Source organism: Euwallacea fornicatus, chromosome 36 (genome assembly GCF_040115645.1).
Source record: "Euwallacea fornicatus isolate EFF26 chromosome 36, ASM4011564v1, whole genome shotgun sequence".
Taxonomy (NCBI): Eukaryota; Metazoa; Arthropoda; class Insecta; order Coleoptera; family Curculionidae; genus Euwallacea; species Euwallacea fornicatus.
This window is the reverse complement of record NC_089576.1, coordinates 1450836-1471870: the sequence shown is the minus strand read 5'-3', so window position 1 is coordinate 1471870 and position 21035 is coordinate 1450836. Positions and strand designations below refer to the sequence as shown.

The 21035-nt window shown below is 37.3% G+C and overlaps 1 protein-coding gene across 5 annotated transcripts in view; it reads left to right on the top strand.

Moving 5' to 3' along the window:
- The window catches only part of Sol1, a 161017-nt gene that overhangs the window by 97373 nt on the left and 42609 nt on the right, over window positions 1-21035 (top strand). For all 5 annotated transcript variants that reach the window (XM_066300473.1, XM_066300472.1, XM_066300475.1 and 2 more), the window contains 3 exons: window positions 9991-10205; window positions 18371-18527; window positions 19095-19154. In XM_066300473.1, coding sequence (XP_066156570.1) covers window positions 9991-10205; window positions 18371-18527; window positions 19095-19154 — 432 coding nt within the window. The remainder of the gene's footprint in view (window positions 1-9990; window positions 10206-18370; window positions 18528-19094; window positions 19155-21035) is intronic.

Here is a 21035-nt window from a genome sequence, read left to right as displayed (position 1 = left end):
TTTTCGGCCAGTTGATGTTGTCAAGGAACAAATGGGAGATTAATAGTATCCAAACTTTGTAATACAATTAGATTAAAACGGGAAATCACGACGAAATAATACAGATTAATGGAGTTAAATTACGATTTTGGATCATGTCAGTCGAAAACGGTTCCGGCGCAGTAATTCTATAACGAAGCCAGCTGCCGGATTAAAATTTAATGTCGTTGATGCCTCTATCCAACGCTTCATGTTTAATCAGCGTTTTAACAAGCAAAGGACTGAAATTGTTCATACGTTACAGTGTAGTGGTCCTGTATGGACCAACGATCAAACTTCTTAATTATAACGAATTGAATAAATTTTCGAGTCTTCCATGGCGAAGCTAAAGCAATTCTCGCGAAGGTATTGAAGAGATATTAACTGTGACAAAAAGCACATTTTGGTACGGCTATAAATATCTGTCCCCTTGAAATTTGACGAATAGTATCATCAACTCGGGACACGAGAGGTTTATGGAGGTGAAGCTATTCCTGAATTATTCATAAGCTGGAGCGGATCCCGCGGATATATTCCTTGCTGACAATAGACAATGCAAAATTCCAGGATAAGTCAGCACATTAGTGTTGCCTTTAGGTATTTCTGCCAATCCAAGCTTTTTCCACTCTAGACTCTAATCTAAAATTAATTTATAATCCCCCTCAAGGAAGAGGCATTTGAAAGGGTTCATTTCTCAGTGTCACATTTTTAGTGGGAAAAATGGCCCTTTAATTAAAACGCTTCTCTCTTTCACCAAAAACGGAATTTGAGTGCTTTTCCAAGTACCACAACTAAAAAAATAATTGCTCACTTAATTGTATTTCCATGTCTCGGCCAAAAATAGGTCAGTCATAAACAGTTGGAATAAGTTTTGCCTGATTGTTTGCTGATTTCCGCCATCTTTCACATCCGCTACATAAATAACTCCCAGCGGTGCAGTAAGGGCTTTATTGGCACCGCTACACATAACGGCCTAACGGTTTTTATGGCTGGTTTACAGTCTAGAAGAGGATTTATGGGAATCCCGGACATTGTGAGACCCAAATTCACGAGAAAAAAAGTACACAGATCACCGAACAGGTGCTTCAAGACTATTATATTATACCAGAAGGCGTCAATTCGAAAACTGCCCACTCCTGTTACCTCGAAACGATATAGATTATTAAAAATCGCCGGAACACGTCGATTTTGTTATCTAGGAGAACGACTTTTAGGTAGAATTCACTACGCTTCTTTCAACCCTTCACCCCCTCGAGCCACCCTCTCTAATGTCTTAAATCGTAATGGGGGTTAAGTGCTTGGTATTTTCGGAAATGCCGTTATAGAACCGTTGTTTATTGAGGAAAACTTAACTGGAGAGCTGTATCTAAACTCACTTGAAAACGTAATTGATCCTTTAATAACAACTCATTTGGAAGATCAAGTTGGTGGAAACATCTTGCAAGAAGACCCCAGATGCATTTTCAGCGAAATGGAGCTCCACCGGATTATTTTCGTCTAGTGCGATAATGGTCGGATGACCGATTTCCGGACAAATGGATTGGCAGAAGGGGACTAGAATGGCCTGTGAAATCATCAGACTTAACGCCGTTAGATTTCTTTTTATAGGGACATATAAAATCGGCTCTTTACAAAATCCAGCGTGATAATATTGAGGATTTGAAGAGAAGAATTGCAGAGCTCTTTCAGAGACAGTATTTGAAAATGTCAGGGAAAAATTTCAAAATTGGTTTAATTTTTGGTTGGAAAATAATAGAAAATATTTTTAATTAAAAAAATTTAATTTAAATTAAAAGTGTTAAATATAGGAATTCCAATTTTCAACTTGTTTTTTTTAGGACCAGTAATAAGAAAAATTGTTTGTTTTACAATTTTGAATGGATATGCAGAAATTTACAATAAAAATTTCCTAATTGTAAAACATTTTTAAATAAAAAAAAGTATTGGTTTCGACGCTATTAAAACACTAATAGGAAAAGTGAATTTAAAATGGATCAAAGACGCCAAACTTGAAAACGCACCAGTTAAATGCAATAAAAGAAGTATCAACATGTAGGGAATAAAAAGGCGTTCAAAATTATGTATCACTTAACCCCCATTACCTTTTAAGATATTTGAGGGGGTGAGTCTGTAAGATTGAGGGTTGCAAGACGAGCAGTTAATTCTGCATAAAAATTGTTACACCTCGATAATAAAATCGACGTATTCCGACGATTTTTAAAAAATCGATCTCGTTTCGAGATAATAGGGAGTGAAATTTTCAAATTGGAACCCTGCACGGGAATATCTCCATGTAAATTTCATGAACACACACGCACCGGGTTAATAGATTTGTAACGAGGAGAAACATACATAAAGTCCAACTAGCAAAGTAATTAGACACCTTAATTTCGGGTGGAGATGTTGGTAAAGTCCTAATTTAGTTAATGCTTGTCTTTTCGCGTTCAGACGTGGAATGGCGTCACAGGCCAGTTAATTCGACTTAACTGAGGAAGTTCAGGCGGGAATATATCAGATGTTTGCGTCAAGCTCTTCCATCTAAATCTACTTGAAAGTTTCGGAAAATGTTCAAAAAGGCGTGTAGAAACTTTGAAATCAACAATGGAGTATCTCGGTGTTTCGTTTTGAATGACGTACTAAAATATCGAAAAAAAATCATTTTGAATGAAAATCTTGATGTATTGGTGAACGAAAAATGTCTATGCAGAAACTTCTGTTTTCGTCTTCTTCTTATGATTAGGAGAGAATAATGTCGAAGCTCTGCTCCACGTAAGCGTCGACATGGAAAACAGTGAGCTAAAATCCTCCTAAACGAATCTTACAAAAACGTTAACCGAATCAAAGTAAAACATTAAGATTTCCCCGATTACTTAAATAATTATCTCATATCGTCTCATGCGGTAGAGATTTCCTCCCACTGTGCGATGTAGCCTAACCCGGAAATGGATTCCATCGATTCTTTACGGGGGGGTATCGGCAAGTACACGAAAGCGTAATTTCAAATCTGCATTTTCGTAAATCCTCTTTGAAGATTAATGAAAAATCGGAATCCACGGAGAACATTAATAAACGTAAATCTGAACTGTAGAAGGGCTGAAGCAAGTTTTAAGGATGTTTTAAAGCTGGCTTAAATTCGACCTAGTAGTAAAACCTACACAGAACTTCAGGTTGGTATATATGACAGGCAACCAGACATAATCGAACTGGTTATTAGCTAGATATTTTCCAATTTGAATCTCAAAATAGGTGTGCAAAATGACTAAAAATATGTGTTCTTTTGCTTGAAAGTATAGGTCATAAGGCATGGGTAACGTTGGAAACTTGAGAGAGCCAATAGCCTGCCGCTATGGGAAATTTATGGTGGTTTTTCAAGCAGCCACGTATTCGTTATTACCTTAAACAAGCTGCGTCCATCATGGTCGCGTTATTAAATAAGGAAGTTTTACATTAAACTTTTTACGGCAGGTAAAGTTTTTCACGGCCATTAATTTCATCCTCCTTTATCTTGAACTTTTACAAGCATCCAGGGGAGTAACGGAATGCTCGACATCCTGAATTTCCTTTGATAAACTCCCGGGGAAACATTGGAAACTTTTATGAGTTTATGGGAGAAACTTATTAAGTCCCTATGTTAATGCATGAGGGAGTTTTTATTTTGGAATGGGTAAATTTTTAGATTACACACGCTTGTAAAGATTTTTGTGGGAATAATGGCGAACGAAGAATCGTGATGATTTTTGAGTTCCCAGGGGAAACACTAAACAGACCACCAATCGGCGTAGGGCAATAGTTGACACTGTTTATACGCGGTGTCTCCGAAGACGTGTGGGCCCCACATCCTGGAAACGAAAAGTTCTTCATAAAAGATCGTGCTGATGCTTCTAAATTGTTTTCCAAAAATTCACCCTTCCGCAAACAGGGCTCTTCGAAATTTATTCGCATTTTCTTAACAACTTTTGTTCCAGTTGATGAAATTTAATAATTTTGAGCCACCTGTGGATCATACCGGCTTTGATAAGATAAGACCTACTGCTTCTTTCTACATATTCGGGGAGGACAGAGGGGAGGCTACCCTCAATTTCTTTGCCTCAAAACTCTTAAGGTTTTAGTTTTTTTAACCTTTATGTGATTTATTAGATTTTCGGTCCACCTAGGAGAAAAACGCACGCATTGGTGATGTACGTATGGTAAATCAAACCGTTTTCCGAAAATAAACCGTTCTGATGGACTCTTGCATATATGGTTCACTCTATCACCTAGAGCGCCAAAATAAACAATATCTCTGCTTTAAAATTGATTATAATAGTTGTCTCTATGGGATGAATTCATTAAATTCCGTCAAGAATTTCATCATAGAGCAATTAGTACATATCCTATACGATCAAGCACCACTTTCGCCAGCAAATTTTGGGGACCTCTTCTTCGATAAGGGTAAGTTTTCGGAAACCAATTTATGAGCCTAAGTCCAATCTTTCGACAAGCACTTTTCATTTCCGGCATATTGCCCGCATTTTTGGAAACACCCTGTAAATACGGTCAGTCGAGATCAAGAGTAGCAGAGGTAATGGCCGTACTGAAGCTAACTTTTTAGCTTTACCGAAATGATATATATTGGTGATTATCTCTCATATTTTTCCGATGTTTATATCGTATGAAAGCTCATTACGTAACAAATCAATTATTTTCTAAGGGCTACCTGCCCTTTCTGAAACCACACCGCACCCTTGTAATAGGGTAAACGACGCCATTTTTCGCGCTCCAACTGTGGCTCTTCAATTCGCCCAATGAATAATGCAAAAAAGCGCTAAAATGCCCTAGCTATATTCGAGAGCTACGTATTTCATTCGTTCTTGTAGCTATTAATAGTTTTCAGCGCACACACAACTTCAGATATGATCAGGCAATTCATTCAAAAACCGCTAGCCTTCAACCCGAAATGACGCCACGACCAGAATCACCCCTTGATATAACAAATTTTGAACTTTCTGAACTCGCTGCTTCGTCTCTAACTCAGTGTGCCCTTTAACTACCATCTTAACCTGAACTAAACTACTTTTGCTTGAATGCCCTAAACAGGTGTCCTTATGATATTATCATACATTTCCTACGGTTATATTGCCGTGTTCCTTGGAATCATCATTGCGACGAATTTGATTTCCCCTGAAAAGAGAGCCTCTAGAGTGTTGAAATGGATACCCCAGCAGAATCTGATATGATCATGTAAAAATATGAAAATGCTTGGAGCTTTGACGTTGATGGAGCGACTGTCTACTAGATACATATATTTTATATACTAAACCAAATTTTTCCCTACGTAGAGAACTTTTCGAATTGAGCCTGAAATAAGGCCGAAAAAAGCGAAATTCGGCACTGGCTTTCGGTCCGATGTTTTGAAGACCATGACAGTGCACAAGATAAACTATAATAAAAACGAAGTCCGATAGCAGACTTAAACTTTTAAATTTATCATTTTATGGATTAACGCCAGATGGCGCCTTCGAGTGCAAGCTACCGCAAAGCCAACCAGAGCCATGTTCAATATCGTTTTTTAAGTGTAAGTTTGGGGAAGAGTCGAGCCTAGAAAATCGTGTACCACGTCCTGGTGAAAAATTAGCTCAAAAGCGAAGCAATATTCTCCCTGTGCTGTTTCTCTAGATTTAAAGAGAATTTTCCCGCGAACATTTAAATAATAGGCAAAATGCGCAGGTCGGGCTCTCGAATTGACCCTCTATGTGCCATGATTAGAAATCATAAAAACTGCGCAGGCGCCATGACTGTTAAACGGACCACATTGTATATGTAAGGTGTCTCAGACAAGATGGTACAAATTGGTGTTGGGTACTACAGGGTAGAAAAGGTCAGCAATTGCATTAAACTTGCCTCGTTCAAAAGTGGCTGGCAGAAAATTTTTAGTGCGGTGAATTGGGAATAAATCTCACAGTTTTTGGTTTTCAGGCTTAAAATTGCTCTAAACAGCGGTTTTGCCCAATAGATTTTTTTTTAAGAAATGGCGATACCTTGAATATTTTTACGAATTCCGATACTCTCAACTACGTGGCGTCAGAAGGAGTTCGGCAAAAGAATTCTTACGTCCAACGGTTCTCGAAATGTTTCCAATTGAGTGATTGATAATGTGTTTTCTTGCTGTGCCTTGTCCATAACCCTCCCAAAAAAAGTCCAATGGGTTTAAGTCGGGACTTCGGGGAGGCCACAAACGCACTGTCCCGGCCAATCCATCGATGCGAAAAACACATTCAAGTACCTCTTTGCGCGTACAAAGTCCTGTTCGTTTTCCCCTGCTCAACTGTTCAGCCGAGTTCAACTAGTTCCAAAACTCGATTCCATACATTAATTCAAAGTTCATGTTGCAAGTGATGTTATATTCGAAATATTCATTTATACCAACGTTCCTGATATCGTGGCTGTTTTTGACGTTTTGCATCCAAATGCGTTTCAACAAGTACTTTTGAGGTGCACACAGTTTACGGTGGTCTGACATGTAAGTACAGAATATAGACAATTAAAAGAAAAACATGGAATTTGACTCTGGAACAGAACTGGAACAATGCACTGGGTCTTCTAGCGGTATATCCGGGGCGTTACAGTTCACTTTAACACAAAGACAGCATCCAAGTCAAACAGGATCTCGTTGTCTCTTGCACGTTTCGAAATTAATTTGATCCAGAGCCCTGCGAACAGTGTTTAGCGGATATTGGGGCCCGAGCAATTTGTGTTTGGATTTGAATATCGTTAGAAGACGACTATCGGCTTCGGACTTTGTGTATGTTACGATATTCCTGGAGAAGTTTCCGAGACGCAATATGAAAGTGTACCGCCTAATACCCCTTGAAGATCCTGGATCTTTAGGGATAAGGGTGAATCCTTGAAAAGTTATTAGTTTTCCAAACTCGCTGCACAATTCATACTGAGTAAGTTCTAATAAGTTTTTCTTTGTGCACAAAGTTTCGGAACGGCCTGAGAAAAAAAAAGGAGTTTTAATGACCATTGTCAATTGGCAGATCTTGAGCCCTGGGGGTGTCTCGCAAGAGCCATTATCTAGTAAATTTTGTGTAGAGGGAATAAACGACGTCATCAGACCTTCAGAAGTTTTCGATCCGTTCTCTTTTAACTGATGAGGTTCGCTTGGGAAAAACCCATTCGTTTCAGACCTTTTGCTTGTTAAAACGAACGTAACTGCCCCTATTAGATGTCATAAAGTAACAGCGCATTTGAGACTTTCCCGTGGTTTTCTTTGACTACAAATTATAACGGAAAATATCTCGTTTTTGATATAGGTAAAACGGTTTTTTCTCTCATGATGAGTAAGCCCATAATCCGGTATGAAGCATGGGCAACTATACAGTAGCAGCACTCACCGCAATTCCGGACTGCAAGTAAAAATTTATAAGGAGGGTGTGGATTTCCTTTGAAATCTCCCTTTATTGCACTTTTTCTTTCTTTAAATTCGGTCTCATAGTTTTAGGGCTTTAAAAGCAAAGCGGGTTTCGAGGAGCACTTTTCAGTGCTTCGGCCTTATTTACGGACTTTATTAAGCTGCTTTCCCTTCTTTTATGGATGTAAGGGAAACTCTCGTTGTCTTTAAGGAATCCAAGGAAGTCGTCCTGAGTAGGGATAATGGTAGTTCGCTTTTAGTTTAGGGCTATGACTAGATTTCCTATGTTTTTAAGGTGAACCGAGTAACGAAACATAAAACCATTTTATTCGTAAAGTCCCGTCCGCTGTAAACGCACCCAAATGAGGTCAGCGATAAATTGGAAGTTAATCAGAGATGTCGCCACTTTTCGTTTGATTTGATTTGAATGCAGCGGTGGCAAATTGTGGCAAATGGGCCAAAAGCGATTATTGCAACGACGTAGGTTCGTTCAAATATAAAATGCTTGATGTTTTGGGTAGGTAATTAAAAAACGAACTCAGTGTCGTGCTCATAAATTAATGACTGTTTTTCCAAACAATTTTTTAATATTTATCCCGTCCCCGTTTTGTAATTTCAGAAAATTAATGATATTGCGCAAAAATTCTAAAGGTGTTCGCTCATAAAATATGAATAGAAAACAGGATATGGCAATAATTACTGCAAACATTAGTTTTCCATTAATTAAACAGCAACGAATTTTATAGAAAAATAGGTAACGTACGTAAATATTCTGGGAAATATGTTTCATAAACTATATTTATTTACGCATTTAAATCGTGATTTATAATTTAGAACTAATATTATATCATTATATACCTACTGTGATAATAAATATGGCACAATATTAATAGTGATATTTCTCACAATGAAGTTTGTTCACTCAAATTATAAAATTGCGAAAATAGGCACTAAAATGGGGTGAATACCTCGAAAACTAAAAGAAATATTAGGATTTTCGTCTCATGAGCTTAAAAAGCTCCTAGAAACATCCTAGAAAGGTTAATTTAAGGCGCTTTAATAGTAATTGGTCCAGATCCGCGGCTGAATTTGAAAATTTACTCAGCAATATAAGTAAGCTTTTTTTGGAAAATTTCGAAACCTCTCACCTATTACTTATGACTCACCGCGAGCTTAAGAAATAGCAAGAGAGTAGCCTGGAAATTCTAAAGGCAATTTCATGGATTTTTCTAAAGTATCGCCTGTGGCTCACAGTCAGGTAGTGCGATCCCGTATTGGTCCTTCCCGAACTGCTACTTGAACTCAATTCAGGTTCTGAATACTTCGAAAATCCAACGTGCCTCAACCTATTTTTTGAGGCACCTCCAAAGTTGCACCAAAACTAACCTAAAATGAAATCGCGCCTCGAAAACTAAAATGAAATCGAAATCTAAAGGAGATTTCTTTAATGTTTTCGAAGTTTTCGTAGAGCGTTGAAATTGTTCTGATTCCATTGTTGGAAGGACCAAATTTAGTACCTTTACCGCAGATTTTCCTGGAATTTTGAAACATTTTTCATTCTTGATTCTTCAATTCGGGAGTAAAATTGAGCGTGAATTTGCATTGAACTTCAGTTTCCATGTGAGGCACTAATATTTGATCCAGTTTTAATCTAGATGCGATCCCGAAAACGGGCGAGTGCGCCCTGCATGTTAAAACTCCAAACTGGATTCAGCTGCTCAACGTTTCAAATGTGAGTCATTTTAACACCAGCATTGAGCTGAAAATAGACCCAATACCCAGAACGAAATTAAATTAAAAATCAATTTTCTCACAGGAAGATAGGAATTCAAAACACTCCCATAAATCTTTTCTCATTCTTTTCGTAGCCTTTTGACCTTCCCACACCGAATTCCTGGAGCATTAATTTTTTCCCGTTGAACTTCGCCCAAGTTTCTGTTAGCCCTGTAAATAACTCAAGTCAGAGAGATCTGCTTTAGGAGTTTTAATGAAATTAGAAATAACGCGGGATTTATGCTTTCAAGGAATTGAAACGACCGTCATAACAACGTCTTAGATAAATCAAAAAGTTAAATATAATTAGGAATTAAGTGCTAAAAAACTATAGTTTTTTGGCAGTAACTTCATCAAGACGATACGTTCCGTGTATTGGAATGACGACACCGACGGATCCTTATGACTGTGCCATTACCTGGCTAATTTGCTAATAGTATTGACCATAAAAATTTACGATTGGAACCGTTGAAATTCCATGTTTGAAATTATATATCTATCCAATGTCATAAGATACTGACTGGGTAATAACTATTTTACAGCCCGTTGCCGGGGATAAAAAGGTTATTGCGGCACGATGAAAATATTAAACGTATAAATAAATGGCTCCCGGAAAATGCCGGACGAGCCAACTTTATGAGGCTCAAACATTGGATATATTACACGTCACTAGAATCCATAATGGCAAGATAAATATCCCCGGGGCGAAAAATCGAATGGAGATGTTTTCGCACCTGTTTGTTGAACTTGGGGATGTTGTTAGCTACGTTGCAGAAGCTCTTGTACAATATTTGTCTTTGTTACAGCTGCCTGCAAGGGGATTACGTGAAAGTGTTTGTGGACCTGGACTCTGCTAGTATAAACGAATACACGCCCTGGGAAAGCGTGCACTGTGGCGGCATGGTCGATATTCCGGCCATAATTTATTCCTCTGGACCGGGACTAGTTTTGGAGTTTCATTCGGGACCAAAAGTGACCAATTCCACGGGATTCACTGGATACTTTCGGTTTATCGATAAAAGTAAGTTCCATTAGGGTCCCATATTTTAAACTTCCTCGCATTCTAAAAACTAAATAAAGCTGTAGCTCCGACACATACGTAGGTCCTACATCGGGTGGGTCTTTTCTGAAATCAGGTGCGAACATTCTCATACACCAGGTTGTGAAGGATCTTAGGACATGTGCTGGAAACCCGTGCTAAAATTGCCATTTACCAAATTGTCAAGATTTCTTCTAACTCTTGATAAAGCAATTTATTTCAATTGCCAAATCGACTTAAAACATCACATATACGGACTTTCTGCAATTGCGCGAATCGTAAATTCCCTTGCCTGTGTTTACTAGCAAAACAAAGAAAATATGATTGTTTTTTTCACTGATGCCAATCTAATACACCCAAAGACTTTCGTCATGTTTTCCTGAATTCCTTCACTTTATCGACAAGAGTAAATTTCATTAAACTCTAACCCGCATTATTTGTATATCTAAAGCGTCAACTTTGGCTTAAATTCCCGGCAAAGTGACATATTTATTGCCGAAGCGTGAGTAAAGCAAGGCAGTAGAACAGATATAAATCTCAACTGATGTATAGTCGGGCATTTCTTCCGCATTGCTTTGCCAATATTTATTTTAACTCTCCTTTATAAGTGAAAATTCGACTTTTCAATCCTCAGGAGAGGAATTGCCGTTAAAACAACAATAGAAAGGGATCTCTTTGGCAAACTCAACGTCAAGGCTCATATCTTTCTTGACATAATGGTGGAAATAATTTACGTGAAATAATGTTCTTCGCCATTTCTACGTCTTCAGCAACACATCAAAGAAGTCTCGTTTGAAGGTGAATTTGATGTACAGTATGGCAAAAACGTATAACTACCTACAGCAATGAATTAAGTTGAGTTTGAGCAAAAGCCCATTGAGTTGCGGTGTCGTCTAAGGTTTTTACCAGTAGTTAAAAAATTATTGAGAATTCTTCACTCTTGAATTGAATCATTCCTTGTAAAGTTACCGTCGCTGCTTTACGTCAAATCGAGTGGATAACTTTTCTGTGCATTAGAGCAAAAGCATATTGGCGTAAAATGATTGACCGTAATGCTGTAAAAAAGTAGTGAATGATATATCGAATCAGCGAATCGAGAGCAGGCAACAAGATTTACATTGAAATTTTTCTCAACCATTAGTTGCAGAGTTTTGCGAAATTTGACCTAATTCGGTAAATCAATATCTTATCTTTTTATAGAGCCCTCTACCTATAGACAGGAATGTATAACACGCTGTATAGGTGAAAAATCGACTTTTTAACCTTAGGAAGGATTTCCCGTTAAAACAACAATAGAAAGCATATCCCTTTAGCGCCATTCCGATAAGCTCAACTTTGAGTCTCTTTTTATTTTAGAGTTGCAAGTTTTTGTCCGGTAGCCGCTGTGCATTTTACGTGGTTCCGGGCAAAAAAGTTGAAAATTCGCAGATGCCGGCAACAAAAACTGAACTATAAACTTCTCAAATCTCAGGACAGTATTGTGAACGAGCGAGTACGGCGGTTGCCGGTCTTCTCCAGGGTACATTTGCACTTGGCAAGAAAGTTTGGGAAAGTTTCAGTACACCGAATATCCTAAACACAAGATGAATCGAATGAGTTGCCGGTTTTTACCCTGTGTCAGAACAGAAGGGGAGGATTTAGCACATTGTAGAGCCGAAACTATGAGAAATGTGGCATGTAATTGGTTGAAATTTCGTTTATAGAATGAAAATTTTAAATTTCCGTTTTGCCAGTTAACTATTTTTCGGTCCCATCACGAAGGAAATGAAGCCGATAAAACTGAAGAAGGTGAGATGTCACCGGTTTGTCAAGAAGTCCGCGTATTGAGCTAAACATCAGAGGCAAACTGTTGATTCGTCAGATTGTCAAGAATTCTCAGTAATTAGTATTTTCTGCATCTTCCAGCTTTAAATACGTGGACTTTATCAATTGCCAACACATTGAGATTTCCAGATAAGTCCTGTACAACTCGTTTGCTTGCATTTCCATACAAGTTCATTTAATAGAAAAATAGAGAAAAACTCGTGTTTTCTCATTAATGCAAATGTAACACACGAGGGGCGCCTCGTTTTGTTTCTCTGCGGGAGAATTGTGAGGGAAATTTCTGGTCATTTAGATAAATCATTGTATTGCATATTCATGCATAGAACCCGACAGGAAGTTATTAGCAATTCAAATCGACCGGATAAAGGTAGTTGAACCATTGTTCCTCCTGGTTTACAGCAAAGAACTTACCGGCAAATATTATATGCTTCCTGCCCAAGACGGGTCTAATTGGCACTGCTACTATTTTCAAGCATTGACAGTGCGACATGAAAAGGAACTTTAAATTTATGCGAAAATAGCGTGAGGATTAGCTCAGAAACGCATCAAACGTACAGGCAGTAAAAACATTACAGCGCTTTTAGCGCCTTTTTAAGCTTCCTGCTACGAAGTGATAAAAGAACCTTTCAAAAACGTTTATTATTTGAATTCAGCCTAATCTGGAAACTTCACTAGTGAATTTATCAATCTGCGTCTAATTGGTGATTAGTTACGAAATTTATGGACTAAAGACTAGACCCTTTCGATCCGTAATGAACCAACTAAACCTATTACATATTCATGGCTCTGGCACTTCCAATTCGTATTCGTTAGCTGGCGGCTCAAGGTAAATTTAATTATCGAAAAAATCGATATGGCCAAAGGCACCAGGCCAATATTAAACTACCCAACAACTTTAACCGAAGTTGTGAAACTAATATCTGCAGCCGCAACCGTTTTCGTTTTATTACCAGTATTGATTCGACTGTAAATTTCCAAGTTTGTAGGGTCACGAAAGTGGAAAAAAATCAACAAACCAATAATCAGATTTCGACGCAAGATAAATTTAAGAAACAGTTTTAAAATACTTTAGAGTGCTCCATCTTGGTCTATTTAATTCGACGTTAAGGCACCTAAAATGGGCATTCAAAAATTCGTGGTATGATATATTATGCATTTATAAGCGAACAGCGTTCTCCATATTTCCAATAGTTCTCGAACCGATTTTAAACTTTCGACGCATTACCGATATCTTTGATTCGCTAATCGAAAATTGGGTGTGAAACAGCAGGGGTTGCGTCCGCCACATTGTCAAGAATGCTCAATGTATATCACTTAGATTTTTAGTGACTGTCTTTTTCGGCGAAAAACAATGAAGTTTTCGATACGAAGAAGCCGCCAATATGGACTTACATTTCATGAGCTTAAAGGGGTTTCAAGCTTGTTAAAACTCAATTGAACGGATAATCTGAAGCAAGTGAATCTTTTTAGAGAAGTTTAAGGATTTTTCTCGGGAGATATTACAAAACATGAGGAGGGATAAAATCAATGCTCCCGCGTTTTTATGAACTCAAACTCTAAGTCTAATGGGGGCTTTGGTGTAATCTTACTTCTGAAGTGCAGTAAAACGAAACTTTTCTTTGGAAACCAACGTGGAATGTGCTCCCTCTGCTTTTACTCACCATCTTTAGTGGATATGCAACAGCAGAGGTAAAAACAATTAATTGCAAAAGTAATTAAACGTTAAAATGCTATGCAAATAAATCGTCCATGACTATTATTAGATACAGTGCAATGCTACTTATTTGGAGCCAGAGTGGCTTTAATATAAACAATGTAGATTGCCTCTGTAGCGGAGTGGTTAGCTGAATAATTGAGCCGTTAAATTTTATTACGATCCCTCATGACCAAGACAAAGGCAAAAAGTACGTAAATTAATATTAACTTTGCAGTTTTACTTTCGGCGATGTAAACTTATACAAAACGCGGCCATTTCACTTATGGCTTTAGGCATTGACAACATAACGAAATAATGATCCTAATGGGTAAACTTTATTAGACCGTCTTCTTTCATATTCCCCGGAGATGTGAAATGTGTATAATGAAAGAGGAGTATTTTACGTTCCGTGAATAGTTTTTAGAAATGCCGGGGCGGAATTTCGAGCCGAAAAAATTCGACATAAATGCGATTTGGCGGAACACGGCATCGTATGCCTCGCGCATATAAATTCAAAATAAAGCATGGCGAGAGGGCCGGCATTCAAGAACACGTTTCCCGAGGGAAATAAATTGAAAAACACTAAAATAAAAAGATCAGGGAAAGATGCTCGTCGGCTCGGAAGTGTTGTGAGGATCAGCGGAGGATTCTACGTATAATGGATTCCTACTGGCTGAGGCTGAAATTAACAGGATGGGCAGAAATTTACATGCGGAGGTTTCGGAAGCTGGAAAACCAAAGTAAAACTAAGCAAGTTGCGCATCAGTAATGAAATTCTCGACATTTTGGCGAAGGACTTGGCCGCTGGATCTGCGAAAACCTTTAACACATATTTCGATTTTATTACGTTCTTCGTTTCTTCTCTCCTTTCGGTACTTTTTGATCGCATCGAATCAAACCCGGCAATTTAAGAGCTACTTTTCTATATCTACCGATTGGACCATAATAAACTAAACAACGGACTTTATTCTTAACAAAATTAACTCTCCAATAAATTTTCCAATACTACAAAACAAATACCAATCAGGCAGGCCCAAATAAGCGGGGCAATCAAGAATTTTTCCTCGGTCGGTCGGCCCTGGAAATTCCATTAAGAAAATTCTAAAAATGCTCATATAACTGCTTGTAAATGGCATTCTCCTCGTTACGCAACCAAATTTATCTCATGAATTTAATTTATTCGAACTTTCAAACAAGTCTGGAAGTTTAATAAGGCTTTTGTCCTGCTTATTAATATATCCGCGTGGCCTATTATGTGAAATCGCATCCCCCAAGGGTGGAGGTATATCTAAGTATAAATTGCTGTTAACCATTCTCATTGCAATTAAGCTAAATGGAGGCTATATTTCTCTCTTGCATAAACTTCAAAGGCCAGAAAATTAATGCACATATGTGAAAATTCCCGTAGCTTACACTACTTGCACGAGCGGTTCAAACAGAACTTCCATATTTGCTCTCTGTATTAGCTATACACGGCACAGGTGCTCAAAGTATATCAAATAGTTAAATTGAAGCTCCCGCTGTTTAACTGGACGCTTACATGCTGGCTAAATAGCACAAAGCTTCTTTGTAGCTCTCCCACGGGGTTTCACCATGAATTATTTATCGTGTCCTCGGCAACTATGCCACTATAACTAAAAGAATAAAAAAATGTGTCCCGAAATAAATCTCAAAGTGATCTACGGTTTGGCCCTTTCTTGTCCACAATTTTCGGATGAAATTGCTAGTCCTTTCGCGTATCGCACCTTCGACTAATAAATTTTGTTAGCTTAGTACGTTGGCCGCAGTAAAAACATACTCGCAAGAAAACGTGCTCCAACTACGATAAATGCCCTGGGTGAGAGTGAACTTCTTACGCAACATTGTCAAATTGTCCTTTATTGTATTGTCGACAACTTACAAGGGCCTCTTTCTGATTTTTATTATTCTTGACGTTGACTGTACCTGATATGAAGCGTGTCGGACATATAAAAAATGTGTACGTTTATACGAAAATAGGGAAATAACTGCCTGACCTGCCTTTTCATAATACCGCCACATACTTGAGTTAAAAAGCGAAAGACGATGATCTAGCAACAAGGCTCAAAGCTCCATCCAATTTTATTAAACACATATTTTTTAAATTAGAGCCAAAACTTAAAAAAATATGTTGACAATCTGGTGAAGGTAAATTTTCTCATTTTTCACGATTATCCATTATCCACCAACTTTAAACGTATCGGTGTCGTGACTGTATGAAAGACTAAATGATGTCATGTGGTGGTTAGAGTGGATATTTAAAGCTCGCTATACATTTAATAATTTCATTATTCGTTCCACGTTGTTGTGTTTTCTCCAGATCGGTAAGGACAATTCAACAACAAATTCTTGGGAATCTGATATTCAATGAATAATGTAATGCCACCGTGCCCTTGAATTTTCTGTCAAATTTAACCAAGGAAAGGGTGCTTTCATTAGAATGTTTTCTAACTTATTTTTCAAAAAATGGTCTTTCAAACTCCTTAAAAACCCAAACTGAGGGAGACTATTCGTCTAATTGGATTTTAAAAAGTTAAAGACCCTCTCTGAACTTTCGAAGTTTAATTTTATGCAAATTGTTGCCTGATATGAACTACAGTTTAAGATTGTTTTATCTTTAGATGGGGAGATAAAAAGTTTTTGTCAAAGAAAAGCAAAATTTTTGTTAACACAATAACTCAATGATCCTTTCACCGGGTTGTCAAGAAAAATGCGATATATTTACTTGACGATTTAATGATATTATAACTTTCTCTATGCTGAAAAAAATACGAAATTATGTTCCATGGGCGCATTGATTTTCAGCCTCAAAAAAATTGTGTATCTCATCAATAAAAAATGGCGAAACTAAAGCAATATTTCTAGGAAGAAAAACGACTATCATCACAATTTCTTTTACTATTTATGATATCTATATTGCTAAAAAATTCCTGGAAAACTCAATGGAAAGTTCTTATAATGTAATAATAAAAAGTGTTCAGTCAATTTCAAAAAGTTCAAAACCACTTTCAAGCCCCTTCTTTCAACGTCAAAGGTTTTCCTAACATTCAAATAATTTCATTCAATACAGCCAATTAACTACTACAGTATAGGGCACGAGAGGCATGCATCCATGTAGGGTACATGATTATTTTCTATATTTTATCAAATATTGAAAATAATCATGCGAAAATAACATTCACCGAAATATCAAGAAACAGGTCGAAGCTCGAGAAGAAGCTCTTGACAATGTGACGTTTTCCCAACTTACACATATTGCAATTTTACCAGACGTTTAAACAAGAATTTTCTCTTTCAAAGATGTTAATCAAAGGGGTTTTACGGCTTTACTTCAAAGTTTAAATCCATAGAAACTACTTAAACTTACAGCCGGATTAAAACTGAGAATGACTTAATAAATTCTGAATATTTAATTTGCTTTATTTCCGTGAAAAGTACTTATTTCATAGCTTTAAGGATCCCTTGAGTCCCTAAGGATTTGCATAGCAAAGCTATAATTCAATAAAAATGTTAGAAAAACTTTCAAATAAACCGCGAAGTGAAGATATATTTTAATAATAGATGTGAATAGTAAACTAATATTTTTGAAATTACAATCGTCCCTAACATTTCAATTAACTATACTCAGTTTAAGCGAAAATAGGTTGCAACGATAGAGTCCCTACAAGTAACCTATCCCTCTTAGATAATAGGGCAATGTAGAGAAATTCTTGATATTATGGTGTATATTTTTTATTTTAACATGATTTTGGATATGGAAAAAAACTAAAAAACTTCAAAGCTCTTTTAATCGATGAGAGACTAATAATGCTGGTTACTTTAAGTGAAACGCTTGACTGAATTTGAGGCGAATCTTGTAACCGATAAAGGGAAGATCCGTTTTAAGTATCTCTTTGAGCGTATGACTCTCCGCATCCACAGCTTTTATCCTACTTTTTTGGACTTGTTGGTTGACTGACTAACGCTCTTTACTCTCTCTCTCCCTTAATCAACCCCTACATGAGAGGAATTTCCAATGACCCTAACTAAAATCAAGCAAGCACTAACTGGATTCCAAATAAATTTACACTGTAGCCATAATTACTGTTACAAACAGGTTTTTCGTCGGTATTTCCCAATATAGGGAGCGTTAATCGCCGAAACCGACTAACGAATCGACTCAATTTCAAACAGGAACATCAGTCTCGAAAATCATTAATAATCGTTTGGGCGACAGCCAGCATCCACAGGGGCGGTAATTTGAATTGTTTGTCGTTAATGTTCCACCATTCGCAAATAACGAAAACCCATTTTGTTGGGAAAAAGAAAAATGTACCGGCAGGAATTTGTTTTGTAATGTCAACATCAAGTTGCAGTTTATTTAGGGAACAATAACTGTTTATCATCGGTATAATATTCGAGCAAAGTTCCTCAATAAGTAGTTCAATAGCAAAACAAACTAAATAAACCCAGACGAGAAAAGTAAATGCAACTTCTGAAAGTAATGTGTTTGGAAACTTCACCGAATTAAGCTATACAATCGGAAGAGGTCTAAAATTGGCATAAACTCTAAAGAGAAACCACTCGCTTGCATGCAATACGACTGAACGTAAAATTGGTTTAATTCCAGGACACTTCAGGACGGACGGAACCCTGCTGCTCAACACGATGTGCGATTACCAGTTCCTGAGCTCCCCGGAACACCCTGCATATGGCAAATTCTACTCGCCCAGATATCCATCCAGCTATCCCAAGAACATAAGGTGTTCTTATCGCTTCAGGGCCAGGTAAATAAATCCATAAAAGACTAATTTCTGCCGGTATTTTTCCGGTATTTACCCCTGGGTTTGAGGCAAAAAAGGGATGAATTATTCCACCTCTTCAAACAAACTGTCTGGGGCGCTAATAAAAACCGAACGGCAGCCGTATAAATCAATTTAAGAGTCTATTAAGGGGTTTTAGGGAATGCACTCCGGTTGCCAATAAATCAAAAGCGGGCAGATTTTAAAAGGTTAATAATTCCGAGTTATAGAACCAACTTGAGCCCGTGTTGACATAAAAGAATACTGAAGACAAAGCATTTACATCCTCCATCTCCATCAATTCTAATCATTAAATGCGCGAGCTTCGCGTAACAATTTCTACGAGGGCAAAGGAAACTATCTTTCGAATAACTTCGTCCGCCATTTTATCAAGATATATTTCAAATTATTTCATTCTTGCCTTCCCTCGCCATTTTTTACTGACCATTAGCCGGTTGCAAAATAAAGCCAGGAAAACTGAGAGAGGACTCATGCCATACTTCTATTCGCCGAGCAAGTTATCCTCATCATCCTAATGTCTTTCATTTCCAGGTACAAGGAGAGGATATGCATTGTATTCGAGGAAGTTTCCCTGCAAAGAGGAGATATAAGGTAATGATAATGACGAGCATAAATTCGCATTATAAGTTGGTTCAAAAAATGCCAAACAAAACTGAGAAGTTGCCTCATTGTAATGTATTTATGTACACGCTAATCTTTTAAGCTTTAATAGTTTCGTTAATATGGCAATTTAAAATTCATCACGCAGCGGCCAAATTGGCTTTAAAAATAAATTGCTATTCCACAATGGAAAATCTCCGCGCCTCATTAAACTGGATGGTGTAAAAGGTATATGCATTTACTTTGAAAACTTTGCAATATAGCTGACCCTTAAAACAATGGGGCATTATTTGTTCGGGAATAATGAAAAGTCAACAAAAAGCGTAAATGAATTTATCAACTTTGACACCTCTAGTAGGTGACTGGGACTCTAATCACTGGGGATACAAATACAAAATTAAATTCTTCGTAAATATTTACGGGGCATATATTAAAAAGAGGCTCCCGGGAGAAAAGGAAGCCTCATCAGGAGGGTTTGTAAATCGGGCCTCGGCCATCAATCAACCCGAACCGTCGACACGTTCCGAAGATCTATTTACTCGAAAAAGGTTCTGCAATAATACTCGTAATAATTTGGGCCATTTCACTTTCTGAATCGGGGCCATTTCGGTTTAGCTTTGATGAATAACATCGCCTCGTTCTAACTGAATAAATTAAGCCTCCAAGTGGGGAAACAAAAATTCAACCCGATTTACCACCGGATTCGTTTTCTAGAGTGGAAATCGTGCGGAGGAAAATTTCAAGAGGAATACTCAATCACTGTGCTGTTTTGTAAGACGGAGCATAGAATTGGAGACACCTTTCTTTCAATGTTTAATTCGCGAAAAAAAAATTGGATTTTTCCGTAGGATTATTACATTATCGAAATATTGAAAAAAGAATAGTGTATAGTGGAACCCCAAATTAGTGATCATTTGAGCTATAGCACCAGCATTTTAAATTTGATGTTTATTTTACGTTGCATGAAAACGTGTTCACCATTATGTTAAGAAAAAACAACGTTCATTATACTCGCATTTCTTAATTTGCCCTTCTTATGCAAGCTTCAAACAAGCGTATAAGCAGGATTTTTTGGGCTATGTTTGACTGAGTCAGATTACTAATAAACCTCCCGAACGGAGCAACTTACTTGTTTTTGTCACAAAATTCTCTTCTTGACCTAGTGAAAGATTTTCCTATGCAATTACAGCATGCCTTGAACACTGGCCAATGCGGTCACCAGATTTAAATAAATATGACTGTTCCTTTGATTTTCGAGAGAATTTTTATATTCGACGTTTCTTGGAACTGAGAAAGATTTATGGAATCGCATTAGTAACGGAAAACGAACAAAATAAGATAAAATAGTAAAATCTTTGTTTTACATAAATCGATATTCACGTATTTAAAAGAAAATCGAATATTTTTTTCTATCTTAATACCTTCTTGAATAAACAGAATACAAAAGAGGGGCTTCAAAATGTGAAGTTTAGAAAAATACCCTGTACAAAGTAGCATTTACGCCACTGTAAACTTTCGTTTCTTAAGAATCGAGCACAGGATTGCAAAATTCGTCTATCTCTAAGTTTTCAACTTCTTTGAGACATCATGGTTGTTTTCGTGGTAAATTGCACTGAATATATTTTGTGTTTGCTAAAATTGTAAGACTTTCAGTCACATAGCAAGAGCTGAAGAAATTTACAAATTCCTTGAAACCCTGAACTAAATTTAATATTTATTGTTTTAGAATTTCATCTTAAAGTGTATCCAGCTCAAATAATTCAATGATATCAATGACGTTCTAGAATTTGAAGAATTTTTTTTTAATCTTAGAGCTAGAACGCATTTTGACGGGTTTTTATCCCTCTTGAGACGGCCCGGGTTTTGCATATT